We start from the raw sequence: 23,388 nt of genomic DNA on the forward strand, positions 1-23,388 counted from the left end.
GGATCATGACCTGAGCAGAAGGCAGAGGCTTTAACCCACTGAGCCACCCAGGCGTCCCAGGAGATTTTAAGTAATCTCTACACCCAATGTGAGACTCAAACTCAGAACCCTGAGATCCAGAGTACATGCCCTACTGACTGAGCCAGCCAGGCATCCTCTAAGCATTTTTAAAAATTCATCTGTTTATAAAAACCCCATATGGTTGGCACTGTCCTTATCCCCAACTTCTAGATGAAGAAACTGTCACTGACAGGTTAAATCACTTGCACAAGGTCACTTGGTGAAGCCATGTCTTATCAGTCTAGACTACAAGAACTCTGAACATCTCACGAACCCACAGGATATTATACTTGTTCATTACACTGAGAACATCATGCTTATTTTACCTGGTTAGTAAGATACCTTGGAAAGATACAGGCATGCCAGAGAGTGGAGAATCACATAATAATTTAAGAACCTGAGACCTTGATGAAGTCTCTAGGGATCTAGTGTCTAGAATATGCCAAGACATTCTCTTCAAAATTAAGGACATGCTGCCATGACTTAGTCCATCACCACCACTTAACAAAAAACATGGTCCTTGGTGGACCTCTTTAAATTCTGGAAATAAACCATTATTTTAAAGCACTGCTCTGTCCCATTTCTTGAATAGCCAATAAGTTGTTAGCTTTAAATGGGGCCCAGGATGTGACAAGGCAGTGACGCAGGCCAATGTGGCAGGGCAAGACACTCTGTTATTTGGGCCTTAAGATCCAGCAAACTCAGTGGTGTCTGAAATGTCTCTGGTAGATGATAAAGCAGCTATATAAAGCTACCAATCGGCCCTGATAAGAGAATCACAACACAAACCACTAGGCATAAAGCCCCACAGAGAAGAGGGTTTTTCAACACTGGTACAATTAGCAGACTGGTCACTCCTGACGTTATAAGGGGCTGTCCTGTGGCAGGATGTTTAGCAGCATCTCTGGCTTTTCCCCCACTCGATACAAGTAGCACCACTCCCAAGGTGTGATAAAATGTCTACCAACATCGCCAAATATCTCTTGGGAAACAGTATTGCCCCTGGCTGAGCATCACTGCTTTAAAAATATTAGAGAGAGAGAGAGAGAAAGAGAGAGAGGGAGAGAGACGGATAGCATGCGCAAGTGAAGAAGGAGAATCCCAAGTCAACTCCATGCTGTGTGTGGAGCCTGACAGGGGCTCAATCCCATGACCCTGAGATCATGACCTGAGCCTAAAACCAAGAGTTGGACACTTAACCAAATGAGCCACCCAGGCGCCCTGAGAATCACTGCTTTGTGATTCTGAAAGAATAAAGCTTTGCCCCCTTCTATAGATGATTATGCTACTTTTGAGAAAGAACTCCTTGCCTGGCTTTTGGGTCCTGATAGAGAATGACCATAGGGCACCAAAGTGGCCGTATGACCTGATCTATCCTAAAGAACTGGGTGTTCTAACCCACCAAGCCATAAAATGGAATGTGCTAGCAGCATCTCCATCATTAAGTGGAAGTGACACTGTACCAGACATTAGCTCTTGCTATCCTTTAGGGCACATGAGATGATAGTTCTCTACCTTCTTTAAGTCAGATGTGACCCCATGACTTGCTTTGACCAGAGAGCAGAAATGATTCCTGGGGAAGCATTTAATTGCCAGTAGGTACTCTCCAGATTGTTCTTCCCTTGCCACTATGACAACAGACGCAGAGAAAAATATAAAGATGTACTGCAGACCCATCATATGGAAAATAGCTGCCCTGCAGTCATCCAGACTTGCAACGCTTTACATGAGAAAACACAAATCTTTTTTCTTTTTTTAAAATTTTAAAATCATTATTTGAAATCATTATTACCACTACAGAAGTTGCTGATTCTGACTATGAAAGGTTACATATAAGGTTAGCATGGCCCTGAAAGCAAAAATAAACCTTAAAAACAAATAGCAAATAGCCTACTCAAATACCCATGGCACACAAATGGCTCAAATACCCTATTAAATGTCAACATTCCCTTAATCTATGAACTTGCAGAGTCCTGTATGATCAAGAAAGAAAAATTCTGGCCTGGTTTACACAGGGTTCCACAGGAGATGCAGGCATTACCCTGGCACAGAGGTGATCCTGAAACACATGAGAAAAAGGAAATCCTCCCAGTAGGCAGATTTACATGTTCACCATACCTGAGCAGAAAGACGAACAGAGGTACCTATCTAAGGACTGGCTACACAGGCTCTGTCACTGTACTTGCTTAATCTGCTCATGAAAAAACTGACCCAGTCAGTAGGAACAGAAATTATGCCCTGGCTCGACAAAGATGTCCTTCATCAACGTTAACCTACAATTCCATGACATGGCAAGCTATCTCACACCTCCATGCATTTTCTTAAGCTACTCTCCTCCTCTCTAGAATGCCTTTCAACTACCCTCTAGCCAACCACCTTATTCTTATTCTGTCAGACAGACAGTCACTTTCTCTTCAAAGCCTTTCTTAGCACACAACCCAGTATCCATTCAAAGCCCTTCTTTCCCCTCATTCACAAATTCTCAACCTAGAATCCACAGACCCCCTGGAAACTGTGAATCAAACTCATAAACTTTGATAGGAAGAAAACTGTATCATTCTTTCTATTTTTATATGTTTTTTTTAAAGATTTATGTATTTATTTTAGAGAGAGAGCATGCACGAGAAGGGGGAGGGGAAGAGGGAGAGACTCTTCAAGCAGACTCCCCACTAAGCATGGAGGCTGACGTGGGGCTCCATCTCACCAATCCAGAGATCATGACCCTAGCCAAAACCAAAAGTTGGTCACTAACCAAAACCAAAAGTTGGAGCTTGGTGCTTGGAGCCACCCAAGCACCCCATATCATTCTTATTATTAATCTCTAAATTTTATCATTTCATTTTATTATAAATGTAAGCAAAACAACAAAACAAAAAAATGCACAGCATTTTTCTGTGTCTTGGGTCACAAACAGGTATCACAGGTGGTTTCACATCAAATTACAGTTGTTGCAGACACCAAAATCATTGATACTCATCACTACTTCATGCCACATATCTCTGGCTAAAGAGCTTCTGCCTCATGCTGGAAAAATAAGTTTCCAACAACAGTCTCTCTTCTTAAGCACACAAAACATCAAGAGTGATTCTAATATTGGGCAAGGAACTCGACGTGGGGCTCAGTCCTAGGACCCTGGGATCATGACCAATGCTGAAGGCAGATGCTTAACCAACTAAGCCACCCAGGTGTCCCTAGAGTGATCCCTTTAGGACCTCTTTCTCTGGCGTGTGGAGAAGAAAAACAGCCTTCATTCCTCTCCCCTAGGAAGCAGAGAACAGCTGATTTCTTTTCATTACTATTACTCTTTCAAAGCAATGACCTCTCCCTCTCCATCTTAAGCCCCTTGTAAATCGATGCAGTAGGCAGAATAGTACTTAATACTTTTCATTACTTAATTATATAACAGTACTTAATACTTTTCATTCCCAGAAACCTGTGTACAGGCTTATTAGTCCTATTCTTAAACTACAGCTTCTCTAGGGCAGGGACTACTACTCCGTTGTGTTTGCATTTCCAGTTCCTAACAAGGCCTAGCACGTAGCACTTATTCAAGTATACTGGATGAACCCCTTAACAGCAACAACAGGGCAGTCAGCAGCAGACTCGGCAGAGAGAGAAGCAAGCACAGCAGATTCCTAGTTCCCACCCAATACAGATGCCTACCTGCACCCCTACTGATATAGTTTAAATGCTCAACTATTTCTGAACCTCACTTGTAACCAAATGACTAAGTTCTGGTAAATGAGATCAGAGGAAGTACTGTGTGAATAATCCTAGAAAGGCTTCTTAAAAGATGAGAGGTGTGCCCTTGTGTTCTCTGCCTTTCTTCTTCCTTCCCTTTGCCATGAACTTGGGTGTGATGACAGGATATCCAGTAACCATCCTGTGTCCTTGAGAATGGAAGCCACATGCTAAAAATGGCACAGGAAAAAGACAGGAGGAGCCTGGATTCTTGATAACTTTGTGGACGTGCCTTATTAGTCTTAAACTGTCAATTTCTGATTTTTTTTTCCACAAGACAAAGAAATGAACTTCCATCTTGTTTAAGCAATGATTATTTCTTATCTGTTTCTAGCAGCTAAACACAATTCCTCATTGATAAGGTGAAAAAGAGACTCAGCAACAATCTGTGGTCTAAGATGCCAACAGCCATCTCAGCTCTGCTTCAACTTGATGATGATAAAATGTAAGACATTTCCACAGAAACGGGACAGACTAGGAAGCAAGATAAAACAAGGAGCCTATACTCTATGCACCATTATAGCTCAGCTGGAGGGGTGTTTATAGTAGCTTGGTACAGTGACAAGATTTCATAATGCAGTACTGTAATTTCTTGCCAACATTTAGGAGTTATGTTCTAGAAAAGTAACGTGACTTATAAAACTGTCACTGCCAAGACCAAATTATATGAAAATAAGAGGTTAGGAAAAATAAATATTTTGATGAAAGATGTTCAATCAGCTGTTTAAAAACTGTTCAGTAACCTTTCTATAGAATAACCCTTCAAGTTTTCAGGTAATATTGTTGTATGCACAACAATCAAATAAGGTTGATTTCCCATATATTATACAGACTACTGTACCTCATAAATATTTTGAACCTGCCCTACCTCGCTTGCCATTTAACAACTTTATATTATACTTATGTTATTTGTACTTGTTAAGTCTCAATGTTTCAAATTCTTAGTGAATGTACCATTTTCTTTGGACTATTTTCCATCCTTATATCAAAATAGGAAATAATTTGAATGTCTGTGTCTCACCAAAATTTATATATTGAAATACTAACTAATCCTCAATATAATGGTATTAAGAGGTGGGGCCTTTGGGATGTGATTACATCATAGGGGTAGAGCACCCATAAATGGGATGTATACACTTAGAAAAGAGACCCCAGAGAGCTCTCTTACCCCTTTTGCCATCTGATAACACAATGAGAGGACAGCCATCTCTGAACCAGGAAGTGAGCTCTCAGTAGAAAAACAATTTGCTGGCACATTGATCTTGGACTTCCCAGACTCCAGAACTGTGAGAAATAAATTGTTGTTTAAGCCACCTAGTCTATCATACTTTATTATAGCAGCCCAAACTTAGAGAGACAGAGTTCTTTTTCCATTCTCCTGAATTTAGGCTAGGTTTGCGAGTTGCTTTAACCAACAGAATGTGATGAAAGGGACATCATGTAAGTTCCAGAGGCTAAGCCCTAAAGAGTTGGAGCCCTGCAGCTTCTACCTTCACCTTTTCAAAATGCTACCGAGGGGTGCCTGGGTGGCTCAGTCGGTTAAGTGTATGCCTTTGGCTCAGGTCAAGATCCCGGGGTCCTGGGATCGAGCCCCACATTGGGCTCCCTGCTCAGCAGCGAGCCTACTTCTCCCTCTCCCTCTGCTGCTCCCTCTGCTTGTGCTCTCTCTCTCTCAACTAAATAAATAAAATCTTTAAAAAAAAGGGGGGGGGACACCTGGGTGGCTCAGCGGGTTAAGCCTCTGTTTTTGGCTCAGGTCATGATCTCAGAGTCCTGGAATCGAGGCCTGCGTCAGGCTCTCTGCTTAGCAGGGAGCCTGCTTCCCCCTCTCTCTCTGCTTGCCTCTCTGCCTACTTGTGATCTTTCTCTGTGTGTCAAATAAATAAATAAAATCTTTAAAAAGAAAAAAAAAAAAGAATGCTACCCTGAAAATGCCATGTAAGATTGCCAGACTAGCCTACTAGAGAATGAGAAGCCACACTTTAACGACAGCTAGCACCAAGTGCAAACATGTGAGTGAGGACACCCTGGACCTTCTAACTCAGTCAATTCTCCAGGCAGAGTCAACTACATGAGAGAGCCAAGTGAAACCAACAGAGGAACTTCTCAGTTAACCTAAAGACGATGAAAAACAATAAATCTCTTTGCCCTAAGCCATTAAGTTTTGGTGCAGTGTGTTGGGCACCAATACCAAAAACCACAAAAAACTAAAACAAACAAAATCCCAACTTTAAAATAACAATACTTAATAGTTCCTTAAGATGAGAAAAATCACTCAAGATTTTTCTTTTTTTATCTTCAATTCACCTACTGTAGTATCCCCGAGGTAATGCTGATTCCAATGCTTCATTCCACTATGATTAAAAAAATAAAATTAGGGGCACATGGGTGGCTCGGTCGTTAAGCGTCTGCCTTCAGCTCGGGTCATGATCCCAGGGTCCTGGGATAGAGCCCCACATCAGGCTACCTGCTCCGCGGGAAGCCTTCTCCCTCTCCCACTCCCCCTGCTTGTGTTCCCTCTCTCACTGCGTTTCTCTCTGTCAAATAAATAAATAAAGAATCTTAAAAAAAAAAAAAAAAAGAAAAGAAAGAAAAGAAAAGAAATTAATGTATGAAAGAACAACAGGGAGCCACTGAAGTATTTTGCATGAAGTAAGTAATATGTGATAGGTACTTCAGAAAGAACACTCTTGTTGCACTCTAGAATGGACTGGCAGGAGGTAAGACTGACTCAAGGATGACCCATAAGACTGTTGGAATGGTCCTAGTGAAAGGCCTAGAAAGAGATGAGAGGCCTGAACTATCACTGCTGCTGGGGCCACTACTACTACATTTACTATGTATTTATGATGTACTAAATACTGTAATAAGAACCTTACTTACATTTGCTCATTTAATCTAATTACCCTTTAAAATAAAATTTTTATTTTTTTTTTAAATAAAAAGACTCACAAGAAGTTCCCAAAATATGTGCCAGGAGGTCCCAGGTACCTTTGGTCTAATTTCCCCCAATGGAAACATCTTGCATAAATATGGTAAAATATCAGGAAATTCACACTGGCACAGTCTACAGACTTATTCAGATATCAGCAGTTATAAAGCCACTCACTTGTGTGTGCAGTTTTATACAATTTTATTTTATATATATATATATACACACACACATATATAAAAAATATATATTTATTTGTGTAACTGTTGCCACAATCAAGATACAGACTGTTCTATCAAGAGGCTCCCCTCTCCCTGATCTTTAACTCCCAGTAATCATTAATCTACTCTTCAGGCCTATCATTTTGTTATTTTAAGAACATTATATAAATGGAGTCATAGAGTATATAACCTTTGGAGAGTGGCTTTTTTTCATTTAAGACTCTTCCAAATTGCATGTATCAACAGTTCATTCTTTTTTATTGCTGCATAGTGGTCCACGGTATAAAATGTGCCAGTTTGTTTAACTATTCCCTTGAAGAACATCTGAATTGTTTCCAGTTTAGGGTTATTAGGAATTAAGTTGCTATGAACATTCATGTACAGATTTTTATGTGAATATAAGTTTCAATTTCTCTGGAATAAATGCCCAAGAATGCAACTGCGCAGTTGTACTACTCTGTTTTTAACGACAAAGAAACTGAGGCTACAAATGTGAAGTCAGAATTCTAATCCAGAGAGTACACCTCTAAGTCCTAACTCTTTGTACTTCTTTTTTTTTTTTTAAGATTTTATTTATTTATTTGACAGACAGAGATCACAAGGAGGCAGAGATAGGCAGAGAGAGAGGAGGAAACAGGCTCCCTGCAGAGCAGAGAGCCCGATGCGGGGCTCGATCCCAGGACCCTGGGATCATGACCTGAGCCGAAGGCAGAGGCTTTAACCCACTGAGCCACCCAGGCGCCCTCTTCGTACTTCTCAAGACTGTAGAAATTGAGAGAAGTAAATGAAATTTAAAAAGTAGTAAAAGGTACAGTCAACAGAAGCCAGCATTGTTGAGATGAAGGATACATGAATAAAGTGTCAAAGATAATACCAGGTTCCAGCTTCAGCACATGAGATGATAAAAGATAAAAATATGAATTCACTTTAAGACATACTGTATTTGAGGGACCTGCAAGTCATCCTCATCTAGCAGGCAATTAGATTATAAAACAGGAACCAGAGATCAAGGAAAAGCTCTGGATTAAAGACAGACCTAAGTATCATCACATTTAGAGGCTAACGGAGCAAATAAAATCAGAGGAACAAGGTACATAATGAGAAGAGATTTGACCACAGAATTCTGAACAGAAACATTTGTTCCTTCTAGTTTTTTTTCCACAAACAATAAATAGTAAGTGCTGTGACAGACTGCAAGTTCATACTAACTTTAGATTTTACAATCATCAAGTAGAAAGTACAGAGGTATACTCCCCACTCCCTTTTTCATTTAGAAAGAAAAAAACTACAAAAGGAATATTTGCTGGTTAAAAAGCCTCACTACTACTCTGTTTAAAATCATAACGGTGGGGCGCCTGGGTGGCTCAGTGGGTTAAGCCGCTGCCTTCGGCTCGGGTCATGAACTCAGAGTCCTGGGATCGAGTCCCACATCGGGCTCTCTGCTCAGTGGAGAGCCTGCTTCCCTCTCTCTCTCTCTGCCTGCCTCTCCATCTACTTGTGATTTCTCTCTGTCAAATAAATAAATAAAATCTTTTAAAAAAAAATCATAATGGTGGATACATGTCACTTTTCATTTGTCCAATGTACAAGGCCAAGACCAAACCCTACTGTAAGTTATGGACTTTGGGTGATAATGATGTATCAATTTAGGTTCATCAATTGTAACAAATGTACCACTCTATGGGGTAGACTGATAATGGAGGAGGCTATACATGTGTGTGGGTGGGTATGTGGTATATTGTTGTACCTCCCACTCAATTTTACTGTTAACCTAAAACTGCTCTAAAATATAAAGTCTGATTAAAAAAGTGTTTTTAATCCTCCATACAAAAGGACATATAAAAAGATTAGTTTCATTTGCCACTCAGCATACAACTCCCTCCACATATTTTTTCAAAAAATATATGGGGAAAAGAATTTAAAGAAGTAAATGACAAATCTTGGTAGCTAACAAAAGTCTAAATTAAGACAAAGCACTATCAGGAATCAAGGATTATGTCAATTATACCTCAATTTAAAAAAAAAAAGAGTTAAGGGGCCATAATAACAAAAGTGACAGATAAACTGAATTCAAATACTTCTGGGAGTTAAGTGTTTTACATAGAACAAAATAAATATTTTGTAACCCATGCTTTGTCATTCAATAAATTAGTGTCACTTACCATAGTTTATGAATTTTTTTAGCAGTTATATTTCAAACCTAGAAAGAACTATAATTCTGTAAGTGATCAAAGTCATACCTTTTAATACATTACATAATTGAGTTTTTACATCTTTCTCCAAAATTAGTCTACTCATCTACTTTTTCTTATACTTGTCTCCACGGCAGAGACCCAAACAGAAAAGTTTAGACTTTGTTAAAGATGGACCATGAATTTCTTTCATTTTTTAAATTAACATATAATGTATTATTTGCTTCAAGGGTACAGGTCTATGAATCAGTCTTACACAATTCACAGCACTCACCATAGCACATACCCTTCCCAACTGGATCATGAATTCCTAAAAAGGGCCTATATTCAGCACACTCACAGTTTCAAGTTTTAACATATATTAACATATATATTAGTAAATATTTACACAAAAGATAAATGTGCATTTTCATTGTATCATAGCAATATCCCAAAAGAACTTTAATCAAGAAAACTTCCAATTTGTATTTTCCAGTGCTATTTAATTCTAAAACTAGACAGCTTTCAGAGATAATAAAAAAACAAGATATGACTCAACATCTGTACAAATTAGCACAGGTCTGAATTGTGGAAGAAATTATTTTGGTTTATGGAAAGCAGCTGTCAAGAAAAAACTAATCCAAAACATTCAGGACAATTTTTATTTTGACAATTTTAGCTGCTCGTCAGAAAATCTAGCCTGGCCATGACATTAAAATGGTGAAATTTTATTGAACTATAAAAATACTGGTAGATTTAGTAGGCCTTTCTTTCAAGTGAATACTGTTGCTATTTCATCCCACAAACATGAGAGCCATAAATTAGATCACTAATTCTAAAGTGGAAGCCAGTGATGAACCATATTACCTAGGAGATCTTTTTTTCCTTCACGATGTATCTACCTCCCTTCACATTCCTCCTACCACTGAGATTCTGAAGGGAAGTGGAGGTGATAAAATAGGTATATGTGTATGCCTATTTTTTTTTAACTCCCAGGTTATTCTGATACATATGTAACTCTCCACCTTCAGGAGAATTTGTGAATTAGGTCCAACTCTATTTTTTAACACTGTATCAACAGCAGACAAAGGACCAGAGCTACAAAGAGCTAAGATCTTAGAAGGCTCTGCAGGTTAAGGGCTATATTCACACCAGTTGTAAGCCACCTTCAGAGCTTTCTGTGTCAGCTCCCTCCAGAATTCATGATGTTATATTTTAGACAATGACAAATACTCAGTTCATCATCCTGAGAAAGGCACATAGTCTACTAGCCAGATAAAAATATAAAAAAGCTATTTCGGACATCAAAAAAACTAAGAAACCTCAGGGAATGAAAGACAGAAATTCCTCTGTTCTTGAATTAAAAGAACAACAGCAAAGTACTTTTTTTGGTCCAGCTTAGAACTTGTTTAGAGACTTTCTGTCCATGTTTTATCATTTTAGCTTTTTATTATGTAACAGCATTGGTTTTTCTATTATAAAGCTCAGTCAAGCTGAAAATCTTAATCATTACAGAATTTAATAAACTACTATTAAACACCAAAGCTGAGAATTAAAAACAATCAATCTTAAGTCCCTACTGCATGTCAAGATGGCTTAAGAGGTGGATTTAAGAAGCTCTGAATAAGGTCTATTTTAAAGCAAAAATGATACTTCTTTACAGCCAGTGTTTCAAATTCCTTATGAACAACTCCAATACTTAAGTATGTCAGAAAACTGGGCTTCTAATGATGCATAAATAATAAGCCAATTATTATTATATTCTAATTATGACTAGTGTTTCTTAAATCACTGGGTAATTTCCCACTCAATGTGCAACTTCGTTGCATTCTACAATGACACCTACTGGCCATTTAAAATCAGCCATTAGTTCTCTAAGACAGCCCTAGTAGGCTGGTTACATAAGAAGAAGAAACACATACACACAGGAACACACACACACACACACACACACACACACCACCCTGCACAAAAGCAGAGATTTGTTCACAGGTACTCACACTACAGAATTCTACCTAAAACAGAAAGTATTCTTTGTGACTAGATAGTACCACTCTTGCAAAAAAGATAGGAAGACAAAGAGTGAAACACCAAGTATCAAAATTTTTAACTTAAGTCTTGATAAATATCTCCGTAGTAACATTTCAGAACAAACTCCACCTCTTTTTGCCAAATGATACTTAAAACAAAATGAATCTTTTAATTTAGGTTCTGGGATATACTAATGTAAATTATCATTAATACAAAAAGGAAAGTTACACACTTGCTCTACTACATTAGTCCTCATCTTCTCAGGTAAAGGCTACATTTCAGTCAGCTTACATGTTATCAATTTATAATGCTTCTTTTAAAGTTTTCCAGTGTGTTATAAAATCTAATTTTAAATGTAGTTCATCCTTCCGTACAAATAATGAAATTCCTGTTTTACTCTACATTCCATTGTGCAAACAATTATAAAAACTCAGACAAAAGATAATAATTTACAGTTCATTGTGTCTGTAAATACGTTTTACCTCAGCTGGAGAGGTTCAAAGAGCATACTTCCTAAACCTAAGAAATAATTCATAACTAGTTTATCAGACCTAGTAAGCAAATTACTTAAAAGATGACTTCTTCTCCCCACCCTATCCCCCTTCAAACCACCACATTATTTTCAGTCCCTAACATCCACAATATGGGGGGGGGGGATCTAACAACTAATTTTCTAGTCATTTTCCAACTTGCACTTACCTCTAACAATAGATTTTTGAGGCTCTCCACTTTCCTGAAGATTAAAAAATATATATATTTATAATCAGCCGTCACCGTCAAACCAAATTCATGAACTACAAAACACGAACCTGGCTCCTAGTCTCAAACTAACATTTCTCTCAGCCCAAGTCCGTATTTGGGATAAGCTTCCCGACTACCCTTCATGCTTCTTCACCGATAGGAGCCTGCCGACGTAGTAAGCGCTCAAACCAAGGAAAAAACTATTCTAACACATCACTAGGTTGCAAGACCTCCTCTTCCAAGGGCGACAACCTAGTTGTTTGGGTAAATAACAGCCAAGGGTTACATAATGTATAGCTATAAAGAGTTCGAAGGATCTGGCCGCCAGTAAATTACGTTTCTTCTCCACACACCCTTCCCACCCTGAGAAATGGCCATAAGAAGCAATTCCAGGATTTCTCTCCGGTGCCTGCAATGCCTCGTCCTTTTCTTAGAGCTTCGTGCAAGGAACTCCTCCATCCCTCACGATGTCGTCTGGCTCCCGCCTCTCTCCTCTCTCTGCCATTGCCACCGCAGCCCCTCACGCCCTAGGCCCCCACGTCGCCCCGCAAGGTTCAGCCTCCACCAGCCTCAGCGGCTTTCTCCTCACGACCCTCCCAAGCTGCTACCTGGTCTACGCGAGGTTCCGGAACCACCAACTCTCCAGCTACCGCCTTCCAAGACCACCCTCGTCACATCCTCTCTACGGTTCCCGCAGCCCGAGGAGAAAATCCCTCCTGATCTAGCACTCCGCGTCCCCCAAAGACAGCGCCGCCGCCTACCTGTCACCCCGCTGCCTCCGGCTTCTCACCGCCACCGCCTCCCGCAGCAGCCTGCCAACTGCAGCGCAACAACCAGCCTTCCCATTGGCCGCTTCCACGCTCTAACAACTGCCTCCCTTACTGGCTGGAGCATCTTCGCGGCCCTCCCCTCTGTGCAGTGTCTAAGGATTCCGGTCTCCCAGCAAGGAAAACATCGCCTCTTCCCTCCCATTCTCTCCTCTACAATTATTCTTACCTCAGTCGGACCCCCTATGCACAGATGCGCGGAAAAAATGTCGACTTCCAGCACCCTTCATATCGTCCGCCCTCGGTCCAGGAATCCGTGACCTGGTGCGGAACGTTAAATGGCCGCTCCGCTTTCCTGCCGTAAGGCACTGCAGGGGACAACTTCCGTTTCCGCTTGGCGCCGGCTGGAAGATTGACTCTTGAGTGTCGTGAGAGGTCAGATTTGCTGTCAGGTAAATGAGAGTTGGTGGGAGGCTTCTTGGTCAGGAATAAGAGTGAGACTGTTCTGGGGATTGTGGAAAAGGGTAAGGCTAAATGGAGAATGGCCTTGAGCGTAGGTACCTCGAGGGAAGGGGATCGAAGAAGTAGCGATAGTGAGGGGTACTTTGTGGAAGGATGCGGTGAGAGTTACTGTGGTTCGGTCCACACGCCCTCCCCCTCCTTTCCCACCTGCAACCCCCCGCCCTGTGTTTTCTGGTTTACCTCCGAATTGAATAAAGGCAGAACAGCTCCAAATCGAAAAGTCCTAAAATGACAATAATTGCAATGCCTGCCTCACAACACTCACGTATGGTTTCAAGTAAGGCTTTTCTGGGGTGAATGTTTATGATAACGTTAAAGTGAGAAAAGCAGGGTACAAAATCCCATCCATTTGTAGAGTGATTACTGTTGTTAAATGGCACATACGTAGGCGCAGAGACTGGAGGAGACGCTAAAAGTTCACTTGTCTTTTATTTTTTTAATGCCCTTCGTCACGGTTTTAAAAATGAGGGCTCGTTGGGTTATCTACTTGAAGGTCGTTGGTAAACCATAAAATTACATGTACTGTGAGTGGCGTTATCCTCTTATTTTCTAGTTAGGGAAGGTATGCCAGCCCCCCTAGCGGAGGTGGAGTCGATCTCCACGAAAGTAGAGATTCACTCCAAACACAGGTAGCTAGCTTTTTAGAAGTTTCATGATTATAGGTGTTTTCTTTGTTGAACTAATAAACTTACTGTTTTTTGTCTGAACCGTTCTGAAACTAAAATAATTATCCGATGTTGAATCCTTGGCATGATCTGTCGTTTATCTGATTTTAGTTTTTATTGTGAAATATCCATAGCAGAAGGGTGTATAAAATATAAATATGTTTAAAGAGTTACAATTAAGAAAGACAACTATCATATGATCTCCCTGATATGAGGAAGTGGTGATGCAACATGCGGACTTAAGTGGGTAGGAGAAGAATCAATGAAACAAGATGGGATTGGGAGGGAGACAAACTATAAGTGACTCTTAATCTTACAAAACAAACTGAGGGTTGCTAGGGGGAGGGGGTTTGGGAGAAGGGGGTGGGGTTATGGACATTGGGGAGGGTATGTGCTTTGGTGAGTGCTGTGAAGTGTGTAAACCTGGCGATTCACAGACCTGTACCCCGGGGATAAAAATACATGTTTTTAAAAAAATAAAAAATTTAAAACATCAAAGAAAAAAAAAAGTCTGGTATCCAAATATTTAAAACAACATATCCCATTTTTCAAACAAAACTTTATGTATAATCCCAATAAATTTACAAAATACAAAAAAAAAAGCGTTACAATTAAGCAAACCCCTCACGTTAGAAAATAAAACATTGCCAGTAATAGAACTTGCATTCTCAGCAGACGTGATTATCCTTCAAAGAGATGAAAATTGGCTCTTGGAGGAAAGGTGAAAAAAATCTTAAAGACTGCTATGGTTTGTGGCCCTCCAAAGAGCCATGGTACCTTAGCAGATAAGTATGGTATATCCGTGGTATTAAAATTTCACTGGGGCGGGGGGTGAGAATGTGATAAGGAAAAAAATATCTGAAAAAGCTCCTTTGGGGTGCAAGAATTAAAAGTAGACTGAAAAGTACTACCTTAGATGATCCCTGTATGAGCTTCTGTGATTCTGTCTCTTCCACCAAGAGTAACCACCATCCTAACTTGTGATAAACATTCACTTTTTTTGCTTTAATTTTTCCATCTATGGTGCATTTCTTAAAAAAAAAATGAATTGTCTGGTTTTTCAGTTTATATAAATAGAATGGAAGTGTATGTATTTTTGAAACTCAAACCTTGTTCATTATTTGTGAGATTTGTTCATACTTTTGCATGTGGTTCTTCATTGTGTACTCCATAGCGTGACTTCCATAAATGATGCGTTATTATTGTTGGATATTTGAATTGTTTACAGTTTGGGGTTAGCCACATAAACCTAAGAAGATTCTTATAAAATAGATCTATTGTTAAAATATATATGTGTGTGTGTGTATATAGTTACACACACAAGTTTGGTTTTTTTTTTTAAAGATTTTATTTATTTATTTGACAGAGATCACAAGTAGGCAGAGAGGCAGGCAGAGAGAGAGAGGAGGAAGCAGGCTCCCTGCTGAGCAGAGAGCCCGATGCGGGGCTCAATCCCAGGACCCTGGGATCATGACCTGAGCCGAAAGCAGAGGCTTTAACCCACTGAGCCACCCAGGCGCCCCCACACATAAGTTTTTAATAACAGTGCTGTCCAATGGAAATATAATGCAAGACTCATATGTAATTTACAGTTTTCTAGTAGCTATATTACAAAGATAAAAAGAAACAAAGTTAATTTAATTATATATTTTGTCTAAGCCAGCATATTCAAAGTATTATTTCAAGATGTAATCAGTATTGAAAGTTATTAATGAAATGTTTTACATTTTCTTTATACTGTCTCAAAATTGATGTATTTTACACTTAAATATGTTTGTATGGTAAGTTGTCATAAATATAAACACTTGATCTATGTTTATATTTTGCAAAATTTACAACTAAAAAAATAAATCCATATACCTAAATTGTTCCAAACACACTAAAATTTTCTAGTAAATGATTTGAGAATCCAACTTAAAATTTAAATTAATTAAAATTAAATAAAAGTTGTAATTCCCAGTTGCACTGGTCACACTTAGAGTGCTAGTGAAAACCATATTGAATAGTGCAGATCTAGACCATAAGGTATTCAGATGTTGGACGTTTCTAGTTCAGACCAGTTTTTCACAGTGGTTGTGCTAACTAAGTCGCATTCTCATCACCTGGGTGTAAAAACACAATGTGATGTGTTTCCTACAAATCTCACAATCTTGCAAGGTAGGCTTTATCCTCATGTTATATGAGAAAACAAGTTCAGAGAGATTAAATTATTTGCCCAGAAGTTTATAGCTATCAGTGGTGCATCCAGGATTCAATCTGTATAGCACCAAAGTCTGCGCTGAAGTAGAATTCCAAACTTCCTTCAAGTGATCAGGATATCATTGTTTGATTTATGGCTGTTTTTTTTTTTTTTATTTTATTTATTTATCAGAGAGAGAGAGGGGGAGAGAGCAAGCACAGGCAGACAGAATGGCAGGCAGAGGGAGAAGCAGGCTCCCTGCTGAGCAAGGAGCCCGATGTGGGACTCGATCCCAGGACGCTGGGATCATGACCTGAGCCGAAGGCAGCTGCTTAACCAACTGAGCCACCCAGGCGTCCCGATTTATGGCTGTTTTGAAATAGAAATAATTTTTAAAAGAAAATGAAAAGTTCCCTAGAAATTGTGTTGTTCCGCTCTTTGAAAAGTCATTAAAATATTCTACTTAGTAAATGCCTTTAAAGGGACGCTTTCTGAAATATTTTAATGAGGTAGAAGAGAAAATGCATTGAATTTATTAAAGGAAATGAAGAGAAATTAATATATATACTTTCTTTTTTTTTTTCAAAAATGTCTCCCGGATTACTTAATGTTTTGAACATAGTAATATTATAATTTAAAAATAGCCTTCATATATGGTAATGCATCCATTTTTCTGTTTTTTTTCTTTGTTTTTTTTAAATGCGGGTGGGAGGGTTAGGGAGAGAATCTTAAGCAGGCTCCAGGCCCAGCACAGAGCCCGTTGCAGGGCATCATCTTACAACCCTAAGATCATGACCTGAGCTGAAATCAAGAGTCAGATGCTTAACAGCTGAGCCACCCAGGAGCCCCTTCATTTTTATTCTCAAAATCAAACTATTTCACCAAAAGATTTTGACATTTGTTTTGTATTCTTTTCCAGGTATGTTGATACTCAATTAGGGTTAGCATTCTAGGACTGACATTTGCCAAAATTGGGGTTTGTCTTGTAATCTCTTTAAAGACTTTTGAAATGAAACATTAAAAAAAATTTTTTTTTTGTAAACATGGTATGAAGAAACCAAGATATACTAATGAAACACTTCTTAAAGTATTTCTTTTATAATAATGTATTGAATCTCAAAATCAGCTTGAAATCTGAAATGGTAATTTTTTTCCCTCTATTATTGAATCCACCAGATAATAATAAAATGTTTCACTGAAATTGTGAATGTTGTTTTAACTTGCATTTGGTGAGAATTGGTTTTCATTCTTTTTTAAAAGTAAAAAACATCAAAATAATGTTTTGTGATTATCTTAATATATTTAAATATAAAGTGTTGGTTAATTTGTCAGAATTACTATGTATAACACCCCCTCCAATATTCTGGGGACTATTGTTTAATGGAATGAACATTTCACATGATATATCTTTAGTATACATTGTCTAATAATTACCTCTGTCTTCTAAAATGCAGTGTAAGAGCCCTGCCCTATTATTGGGCCTGCTCAGAGTTATAAATGCAGGCATAATGGTAATAATTATTTGGTTTGGTTTTATTTCTGGAGAGCAGTGATTATAGACTTGCTACTGCTAACCTTATACAAAAGGGGTATTAATTCATACCTCCTTAATTTGAAATTCATAGCAATTTAACTCGGGACTGAACTGAAGTTTATTTTTACATTATCTATGCACTGTAGTGCACTATAACACTAGTGGGGTGCCTGGCTGGCTCAGTCAGTAGAGCATGTAACTACTGATCCCTGGGTTGTAAGTTCAAGCCCCGTGTTGGATGTAGAGATTATGAATAAATAAACTTTAAAAAATAACACTTAATAAAACAGAAGTCTTTATTGTAACCATTACAGGCATATTTTATTTAAAGAGCCTTAGGGGTCCTAAGGTCTCTGTTGATACAGTTCAGGAGTCAGCAAACCATAGCCTGCTGGCCAAATCCAGCATATTGTCTGTTTTTATACTGCCCATGAGCTAAGAATGGTTTTTACAGATGAACATTTGGAATGAATTTGCTGACTAAAGAACCCTAACTTTGAGCCCCAGTTAAGCAAAATGCTATCCCCAGAAAAAGGAATTTCATTTGTTTCATCTGACCTATATTACAAAAAAATTGTAGTCACTTGTTATTATATCTTGAATTTATCAGTAAAGTTTTTTCCTCTTGTTATATAACTACCTACAAGATATCCTTGATTTTACCTCTTGGTCCACAAAGCCCAGGATATTTACTATCTGGTTCTTTACAGAAAAAGTTTTTGTGATCATAGATATTTAAACACAGTAACACTGCATTTTAAAAGAATCTTCTGAACAATGCAGGCAACAAAATAGTATGTACATTTTCATTATGCATATTTACACATTGTGAAAGGACTAAAGCGAAGGAAACCGTATTGCTTAGAAGTTAGGAGCAGGTATGCCTGGGTGGCTCAGTTGGTTACGCATCTGCCTCAGGCTTGGGTCATGATCTCATGGTCCTGGGATGGAGCCCCACATTCGGCTCCCTGCTTATTGGGGAGTCTGCTTATCTCTCTGCCTCTACCTGCTCCTTCCCTTGCTTGTGATTGCTTTCTGTCTTTCTCACTGCCAAATAAATAAATAAATAGAATCTTTGGGGAGAAAAGAACTTAGGAGCAAGGGCTCTGAAACCAAACTACGAAGTTCAAAATCAATTGTACCATTTACTGTTTTTGTTACCTTCAAAAAGTTCCTTACCTTGTTGGAGCTTCATTGTCTTCATGTGTAAAATGATGATAATAACTGTAATTTAAGTTCAAAGAGTTGTTTTAGGAGTAATGGATTTAATACATGTTAAAGCACTCTGGTGCACCTGGCACATAGGGCACAATAAATATTAGCTCTCCTTACAATGAAGAAAGGAACAAAACAGTAAATGGTTATCTCTGAGTGGTGGGATTATTTTTTTAAAAGATTTTATTTATTTGTCAGAAAGAGACAGAACACAAGCAGGGGGAGAGGCGGGTAGAGGGAGAAGCAGGCTCCCTACTGAGCAGGGAGCCCGATGTGGGACTCCATTCCTGGACACTGGGATCATGACCTGAGCCAAAGGCAGATGTTTAACCAACCGAGCCATCCAGGTGTCCCAAGTGGTAGGATTATTGATTTTTTTTTTCTTTTTTATATTTTGTATATGTATATTCTCTGTGAATATACACTAGTTATGTGATAGGATACTGTTTTATAAAACCTGTTAACTCAGAATTTTCAAGTATTTATTGGCTCTCCTTTTAAAACATCAACAGTATTGGGGTATTTAATATCTATGATTGGCATAGTTTTCTTTTGTGTTAATCTTATCCTTTAGACATGGCCCACGGACATGGGCATGAACATGGCCATAGTAAACTGGAACTTCCAGATTACAGACAATGGAAGATAGAAGGGACGCCATTAGAAACTGTCCAGGAGAGGCTGGCTGCACGAGGGCTAAGGGACCCATGGGGCCGGTAAGAATAATTAAATAATTTAGATAGAATTTATTCTAAAGGATCAGTATCTGTGTTCCTTTTTTTTTTTAATTGTTTTAGCTATTCTAGGGTTTTTTGTACTTACATTTGAATGTTAAAACAAGCTTTTCAGTTTCTATAAAAAAGTTGCTTGAATTTCAATTAAAAATCACATTAACTCAGAGCCAAACTGAGGATAATTGATGTCTTAACAAGTTAAATCAATTATATTGTATACCTGAAACTAATATTGCACTGTATGTTAACTAACTGGAATTTAAATAAAAACTTGAAACAATTCACATCTTAACAATATTGACCCTTCCAGTCTATGGACAGTTCAGATTCTGTTGAATTTTCCAATTATATTGTATACCTGAAACTAATATTGCACTGTATGTTAACTAACTGGAATTTAAATAAAAACTTGAAACAATTCACATCTTAACAATATTGACCCTTCCAGTCTATGGACAGTTCAGATTCTGTTGAATTTTCTCAGTAGTGTTTTATTGCTTTAAAAAACCAATCTATTTTATTAAATTTATCCCGAATTATTCCATATTTTATGCTATTGTAAATGGTAGTGTTAAATTGCCAATTTTCTCTGCTAATATGTGAAAATACAGTGGAGCTCTATACATCTACTTTGTATCTTGTTACTTGGGTAAATTCACATTTTTGTTCTAGCCGATTTTTTTTTTATAAATTTCTTAGAGTTTCCTTAATAGATGATCATTTTGTCTAAAATCAGTGTTCTTCCTTTTCAATTCATAAACTTTTTCTTTCTTGCATTATTACACTGGCTACTAGTACTATATAATACTAGTGTAATGTTGGATAAAAGCATTAGCTGACATCCATGCCTTGTTCCTTTTTTTTTTTTTTCAATTTATCTCTTCAAGTAATCTCTGCTTCCAGTGTGGGACCCTGAGATCAAAAGTCACATGCTCTATCAACTGATCCATCCAGCCAGGAGCCCTTGCCTTGTTCCTAAATGGGGGAAAGCATTCAGTCTTTTACCACTAAGTATATTCGTTGTAGGGCGTTTTGGAGTTTCTCTTGAGTGTTGAATTTTTTCAAATGCTCTTTCTGCATCTATTGAGATGCTCACATAGTTTTTTCATTCTGTTAATATGATGAATTACTCTTACTGATTTTAAAATATCAAACCAATCTTGCATTCCTTTTTTTTTTTTTGTCTTGCATTCCTAAGGGAAACCCTTCATCATAATATATTATCCTTTTATATGTTGCTAGAATCAATTTTCTAAAATTATATTTATATCTGTGTTCATGAAGGATATTACCCTGTAGTTTTCTTCTAATGTCTTTGCTTTTGGTATTGAATTAGATTTGATTAACTCTCATATTTTCTAGTAAGTCAGATTTTTAGAGTTAATGGGGGGGGTTTCCATATAACATAATTTTTTCCACTCATTTATCCCTACCTGTGAGAGTAGACTTTTTTTTACTACAGCTCTCTGAATTCTGTTTACTTCTCTGTTCAGGATACTCAGAAGAATGATTGCCAGAGCAGAAAGTCAGTCCTCTTTTTTTTAATTAAGAAGTCTTCTAAAGCTCAGGCAGCTATGACAGGGAAAAGCCCTTGATTCTCTGGAAGAATAGTAATATTAAGTGTTACATACTCTTCTTCTGCCAAAATATATCATACATTACCCTGTTGAATCTTTATAACAACACTATAAGGTAGATAATAATCACCATTGAGTAAAAGAGGAAGCAAGCCCTGACAGGTTAAGTAATTTGACTACCCTAAAAAGTTGTGAATGTAAGTGACAGAGCTAGGTTTAATACCCAAGTTTCTAACTTCCTCTTTAAATGTTACTGTAATGACTGGTACGGGCAAAGTCACACAGCCAACCTCTCATGAGTAGCCTGAAGTGAGTCTTGTATTTAGGAATTCTGTAAAATCTTAGGTATTAATGACTGTGAAACCATCAAGTCTTTTTCTTCTGTTTATGTGTGAAATGTGGGCATATAGACCTAATTATCTTATGTCACAGAAAAATTCATACTATGATCCACTTAGATTATCTTATATAAGGTTACATTTAAGTCTATTAGAAAGATGAAAATTAAATCTGTTTTAGTGAATGTATGTAATTTTTATGTGATTATAATTTTTCCCTTTTTTTCCCCTCTAGCAATGAAGCTTGGAGATACATGGGTGGCTTTGCACACAATGTTTCCTTTGTTGGTGCAATATTAAAAGGATTCAAATGGGGATTTGCAGCATTTGTGGTAGCTGTAGGGGCTGAATATTACCTGGAGTCCCAGAATAAAGAAAAGAAGCATCACTGAAGATAGTACCTGGAAGTATCTTAAAGGCTTCTTAACTCTCTTATAAAAATAAGCTTTCTTCAATGTAGCCTACTCTGTGTGTTTTTCCCTTAAAAAATACAAATAAGATTTAATAAAGTAAGAATACAATGTGCTAGTCTGTTTTTGTCATTCTTTAAAAAAAAAAAAGTCTCAGGGCACATGGCTGGCTCAGTTGGCAGAGCATGAGACTTTTGATCGTGGGGTCATGGGTTCAAGCCCCATGTTAGCTGTGGGGATTACTTTTTAAAAAATGTGTTAAGCCGTATAAGATTTGGTTTGAAATATATGGGGAGACTGAGTACCAGCGGTAGTGCATTCTGCATTTGGCAGAAAGCCAGCATATATTTGAACAAGTGGGTATGTTCAAAAAGATTTTGTTTGTTGCTTTTTCAAGATTTTTTTAGTGTGGTAAAGTTTGTCATTTTAACTGTTTTTAAGTGTGCAGTCTGTGGTACTAAATACATTCAAATGTGCAACAATCACCACCATTCATCCCCATAAATCTTTTTACCTTTTAAAACTGAAAGTCCGGGGCACCTGGGTGGCTCAGTGGGTTAAAGCCTCTGCCTTCAGCTCAGATCATGATCCCAGGGTCCTGGGATCGAGCCCCACATCGGGCTCTCTGCTCAGTGGGGAGCCTGCTTCTACCCTTCTCTCTCTGCCTGCCTCTCTGCCTACTTGTGATCTCTGCCTGTCAAATAAATAAATAAAATCTTTAAAAATAAATAAATAAATAAAATTTAAAAGTAGAAATAAAACTGAAAGTCTATGCCATTGAACAATAAGTCCTCATTACCCCTTCTCCCAGCCCTTGGCAGCCACCATTATGCTTTTTTTCTCTGATTTTGACTACTCAAAAGTACCTCATATAAATAGAATCCTACAGTATTTATCTCTTTGTGACTGGCTTATTTTACTTATCCCAATATCCTCAAATTTCATCCATACTGTAGCATGGCCAGAATTTCTTATTAAATCTGAATAGTATTCCATTGTATGTATATACTACATTTTGTCTTTCCATTCATCCATTGGTGACCACTTGGTTTGCTTCCACATTTTAACTGTTGTGAATATGCCACTATGAACATGGATGAACTCTGAATTTTTTTTTTTAAGATTTTATTTATTTATTTGACAGAGAGATCACAAGTAGGCAGAGAGGCAGGCAGAGAGAGAGAGGAGGAAGCAGGCTCCCTGCTGAGCAGAGTCCAATGTGGGACTCGATCCCAGGACCCTGAGATCATGACCTGAGCCGAAGGCAGCGGCTTAACCCACTGAGCCACCCAAGCACCCCTGAACTCTGAATTTTATTTTATTTTTTTTTTAAAGATTTTATTTATTCGATAGATCACAAGTAGGCAGAGAGGCAGGCAGAGAGAGAGGGGGAGGCAGGCTCCCTGCTGAGCAGAGAACCCGATGTGGGGCTCGATCCCAGGACCCTGAGATCATGACCTGAGCCGAAGGCAGTGGCTTAACCCACTGAGCCACCCAGGCGCCCCTGAACTCTGAATTTTAAATGGGAATTAGCCTTGCTGTTTTTAACC

General features: G+C 38.3%; 2 protein-coding genes across 15 annotated transcripts in view; one reads left to right on the forward strand and one right to left on the reverse strand.

Moving 5' to 3' along the window:
- The window catches only part of FAM126B (family with sequence similarity 126 member B), a 76,488-nt gene extending 63,498 nt beyond the window's left edge, over positions 1 to 12,990 (reverse strand). For 2 of the 14 annotated variants that reach the window (XM_013062305.2, XM_013062301.2), the window contains exons 1-2: positions 12,659 to 12,733; positions 11,856 to 11,889 (exon numbers count right to left, since the gene is read on the reverse strand). The gene's annotated coding sequence lies outside the window, so the exon portion shown is untranslated. Of the gene's footprint in view, positions 1 to 9,116; positions 9,165 to 11,855; positions 11,890 to 12,505; positions 12,630 to 12,658; positions 12,734 to 12,893 lie in introns of those variants that run through there. The other 12 variants (XM_013062304.2, XM_045078545.1, XM_004764145.3 and 9 more) reach the window with 10 other exon arrangements.
- Positions 12,978 to 21,949, forward strand: NDUFB3 (NADH:ubiquinone oxidoreductase subunit B3). The gene is made up of 3 exons (XM_045078546.1): positions 12,978 to 13,116; positions 19,354 to 19,495; positions 21,664 to 21,949. Exons 2-3 carry the CDS (start codon positions 19,356 to 19,358, stop codon positions 21,818 to 21,820), a joined length of 297 nt encoding a protein of 98 aa, XP_044934481.1. The 5' UTR covers positions 12,978 to 13,116; positions 19,354 to 19,355; the 3' UTR covers positions 21,821 to 21,949.
- The last annotated feature ends 1,439 nt before the right edge of the window (positions 21,950 to 23,388 follow it).

This window comes from Mustela putorius, unplaced genomic scaffold (genome assembly GCF_011764305.1).
Source record: "Mustela putorius furo isolate JIRA1106 unplaced genomic scaffold, ASM1176430v1.1 tig00000275_pilon_pilon_pilon, whole genome shotgun sequence".
Lineage (NCBI taxonomy): Eukaryota > Metazoa > Chordata > Mammalia > Carnivora > Mustelidae > Mustela > Mustela putorius.

Bases quoted from the DNA above. Each gene is read 5' to 3' on its own strand.
- NDUFB3 (XM_045078546.1), top strand. From the start codon at position 19,356: ATGGCCCACGGACATGGGCATGAACATGGCCATAGTAAACTGGAACTT. The intron at 19,496-21,663 runs GTAAGAATAATT...TTTCCCCTCTAG, and splicing joins CTAAGGGACCCATGGGGCCG to CAATGAAGCTTGGAGATACA.